The sequence below is a fragment of the Crocodylus porosus genome, unplaced genomic scaffold (assembly GCF_001723895.1).
Source record: "Crocodylus porosus isolate Cpor-Errol unplaced genomic scaffold, CroPor_comp1, whole genome shotgun sequence".
NCBI classification, from domain to species: domain Eukaryota; kingdom Metazoa; phylum Chordata; order Crocodylia; family Crocodylidae; genus Crocodylus; species Crocodylus porosus.
Genome location: NW_017728948.1, coordinates 4085174 through 4089196, shown reverse-complemented (window position 1 = coordinate 4089196; position 4023 = coordinate 4085174). Strand labels below are relative to the sequence as shown.

Below are 4023 nucleotides of genomic sequence, written 5' to 3'. Positions count from 1 at the left end.
GAGCGGAGGGGCAGAGACGGCACGTTCACCCCTTGTCCCAGGCCAGGGGCTATCCCACATGCTGCAGCTGCTTGACACCAAAGAGGGGAACAGAAACCTTATTCCTGAGCTTATTTGGTCGGTTCCAGTCCCAGAGCCTCTGGGCTCACAGCCGTGAGGCTGGGGCAGAGGCATTGCTCAAGGTTTTGAGCAGTTTGGGCACTCTGGAGATGCAGATCGGAGCCCTCCAGAGAGCCACAGAGCACTGGGAGCTGGATCTGAGGTGATCTGGCCTCTGGGCATCACCTTTGGAAGGAACGAGCTTCCCTCCTCCAGACCTGAGCTCTCAGACACCCTGGGCAGAGCCATGTGGCTGCTGCTCACGGGATGATGCAGCCTAGGGCTGTTCCAGTCTCCTACTGGGACCCCAGACCAGTGGCCCCAGCTCTGCCACTGCCATCCTGCATGGCCATGGGCAAGTCCCCTGCTCCCCCGTGCCTCTGCATTGCAGCTTAGCACGAGGGTGGGATTCATTCCCTGGAGCCAGGGTCTGGACTGGCGGGGGGCGGGGAGGGGTGTCATGCCCTAGGAGCCCTTGAGGAGGCTTTGACTTACTGCCTCAGTCCCTTCAGGGTACAAGGCCAGACCCCCCCAGCTCCAGCCCAGCTGTCCCCTCCCCTGCTGCGCTGGCCTGACCCCAAAGCAGTGCCCTGGACCCAGTGGGGTGTTACACATAGCCAGCGGTGTCAGTCCAGAGCCAGTCTGGTTTGCTTTCCTGGGGGAAAGCACTCCTTAATGCCCCGCTATGCCCACTGCCTTGGCACCATGGTGGAGGGACTGAGGTGGGGCTGCACCATCATGTGCTCTCCCAGCCTCTCTGGGGATAATGGTTTAGAGGTCCTGAATGGTCCTGCCAGCGTAGGGCCATGGCCATGGCCAGGAACAATGTCAGGGCACCAGTGAGAGCATTTCTCCGAGCACCACCTCTTGTTGGCGTTACCCAACTGAGCCTCGCCAGGCAGGCGGATGCCATCCTTGCCAAGGTAAGGAGGACTCGAGGAGGGTGAGCACCATACCTGAGGCTCCCCAGTGAGCTAGTGGGAGATCTTGGGAGTGAACCCAGGAGTCCAGGCCTGCAAGGAGCCTGGAGTCCATGTGTCAAGCCCCGGAGCAGTGGCACAACCCATCTGACCCCTTTCCCCTTGCAGAGTGCACCGTGCCGGCCACCCCCACCCCACAGGCAGCGCCATGGCATGCCCGAGGTCCCTCCTGCTCCTGCTCGTCCTCCTGTTGGCCATCGGCGTGCCCCTGGCACGAGCCCAGCACTGGTCCCACGGCTGGTACCCTGGTGGGAAGAGGGAGCTGGACTTGTCGCGGGCACCACAGGTATGTTGCAGCCTCTGCCACAGTGACCATTTCCACTGCCGCCACCAAGCACCCGCTGCTTGCACGGGTCCTGTGGGGGCTGGCAGGGGCCTGAGAGCAAGTCCTCTGTGAATGTATTGGCTCGGATATTTGACCACCTGCTTCCCAGCACTGCACCAGCCCACAGACCATGGATGCAGCAAGGGACCCAAACTCCGGGCTTCCTCTAGCCCTCGGCTTTGGCTCAAGCAGGCCTGCTGCTCTGTGCTGCTGCTCCGTGCCCATGACCGCGCGGAGGGCTCAGCACTGGAGCAGATTCATGGCGGTGGGATCCCGTAGGATAGGAGGAGGTCAGGGCGGGGGGTCCTGTCACCTGGCTGCCACCGTTTTGGGATCATTCAGAGTGGGTGGAGTTGGCTGTGCCACGGGGCAGGGGTACAGGCTTTTGAAGTCCCTTCCCTGTGATCCTCCGGGGCAGCTGGGTCATTGTGACGGACCAAACCTTGAGAAGCTGACAGCCATGCTGAGGGCAGAGTCCTGGCGGCCTCTCCCGGGAGGTTTCTACCTTCCGGTTCCCTGCCTGGCGGAGGTGGGTTTGAGTGGAGACCTCAGGGTTTCTGGAGGGGAGGGAAAGGTTTGCTTCTCCCTGACTGAACCTCATCACCAGCCACCACCCGCAGGCTGCAGCCCAGCAGGGGACAGTGTCGGGGACACTGAGGGCAGTCGGGAGGGCCCGTCTCTGCCCAGAGCTGCACGAGGGCCAAAAACGTGTCTCCTGCAGGCTGCCAGCCACCCTCAGATGGGAATTTGTTGAGCCCTAGGGACACCGGAAGTGCCACAGCGGCTCAGCTATAGACAAGGGTCCCGCACAGGCAGTACTAGCTCGAAACCCCCTAGCAAACAGTGATCCCCCCCGGAGAGGGGAAGGTCTTTTCTGACTCGGTTTCGACTTATTGCAGGAGGGTTTGCAGCCTGTCTGGCTCCTTCCCAGGTCGAGCTGTGCCTGAGTCTCTTGTTCTCACGGAGCTGGGCTCCAAACCTATGATGAAAGCCGCCCTGGTCTCCCCACACTGCCTGGTGGGGGGCTCACGCTCTGCTTTGTTTGTGAGTTTAGGCTTCAGAAGAAATCAAGATCTGTGACGGGGAGGAGTGCGCTTACCTGAGGAGCCCAAGGATGAACGTTGTGAAGACCCTGCTGGTAAGAGTCAGGCCTGCCAGGCAGCTCACCAAGCTCCTGCTGGGGCCAGCGCAGGAGCTGAACATGGCATCTGTGTCCTCAGGATGATTATCACTCTACATATGAATGGTTATTACTGATTGCAAGGGACTGCAGTGCACCCAGGGGTTGGCATGTGCCTAAGGTGTGGGGCAGGGAGTGAACTGGAAGAAGTGAGATGGTCAATACCAGTCAGGGAAGATATTCGGGGCCGCCCCAGTGGACTTTCCTCTTTGAAGGCTGGATAAGCGGGCCATATCTGAACCTCTCATAACAAGAGTAGCAATAATATGATTGTGGCAGCACTCCTGCTGTAGCCGTGATGGTCCAGGGAGATGAGAGAAGCCAGATTTGGGAGGTGAGGCCATACCTTCTACTGGACCAAGCTGAAGAGTGGGAAGAGACAAACTTTCAGGTTTCAAGCAGCTTTCATTAGATCTGCGAGAGAAGCAGCCACAGGCCAAGCTGAATACCAGGTGGAACAACTGCTTTAGCTCAACATTATTATTACCGCTACTTGTCCTGGGGTAGCCCCAGAGCTGGACCCCACTGCATAGTGTCAAGTAAAATTCCATGAAGACTAATCAAATGAGACTTAATTGTCAGTCTTCAAATTTCCTGAAGGGTGATTGTAGAGGAGGTAGAGATGGGCTTTTCCCTGTGGCTGTAGAGGGGACAGAACTAGGAGCAATGGCCTCAAGCTGCAGCGGGGGAAATTTAGGTTGGAGATTCGGAGGAACATTGTGGCTACGAGGGCTGTCAAGCCTTGGGACAGGCACCCAGAGAAGTTGTGGGATCTCCATCCCTGGGAATTGTTGTTAGCAGGTTGGAAGGATGCTTGGTGGGATGGTTTAGTGGGGGGCCAGATGAGATGACCTTGCGAGGTCCCTTCCAGCCCGACTTCCCAATGAGTCTATGCACCATGTTGCCCTTTGTGTCCGAGCAGGCTGACATGCTGGCGCGGCAGCTGCAGAAGAAGAAGTGACCCCCACACAGCCTGCTCATGAAATGCTTGCCTGCCCCGCAGCCCTCCCCATCGTGTCCTTTGCAGCTTGGTGTCGTGTCTGTGGATCCCGTGCGTGCGTGCGATGGGGTGAGAACGGGGGAAGGCCTCAGCTGGCCCAACTCGACGACTAAGAGCACAGGTAATGAGCAAGGTTCAGGGTCTATCTCTGAGCGAGGACCTGCCTGGAGTCTCCCTCACACCCTCCTGCAACTCCACCACGTTAAATAAAAGACTTTATTTTGCTACACACCCAATCCCAGGGACATTTGTGTCCTCACCTCTCTGGAAAATAAAAAGCGTCACTTTAAGCCAGCCCTGATTTCTGAACATGAGGTAGGGAACTGGGCTGTCCACAAGTCACAAGCATGGGGTGAGGCTAGGTCAGCAGGGGCTGCGAAGTGCTTAGAGGTGATGGTGATGGGTCCCTAATAAGACCACAGCAGCTGGAGGCATCAAG

The 4023-nt window shown here is 58.2% G+C and overlaps 1 protein-coding gene across 1 annotated transcript; it reads left to right on the top strand.

Annotated features, from left to right (window-relative positions):
• The first annotated feature begins 572 nt into the window (after positions 1-572).
• Positions 573-3811, top strand: GNRH2 (gonadotropin releasing hormone 2). Its single transcript, XM_019553429.1, has 3 exons — positions 573-1365; positions 2459-2542; positions 3507-3811. Exons 1-3 carry the CDS (start codon positions 1228-1230, stop codon positions 3543-3545), a joined length of 261 nt encoding a protein of 86 aa, XP_019408974.1. The 5' UTR covers positions 573-1227; the 3' UTR covers positions 3546-3811.
• The last annotated feature ends 212 nt before the right edge of the window (positions 3812-4023 follow it).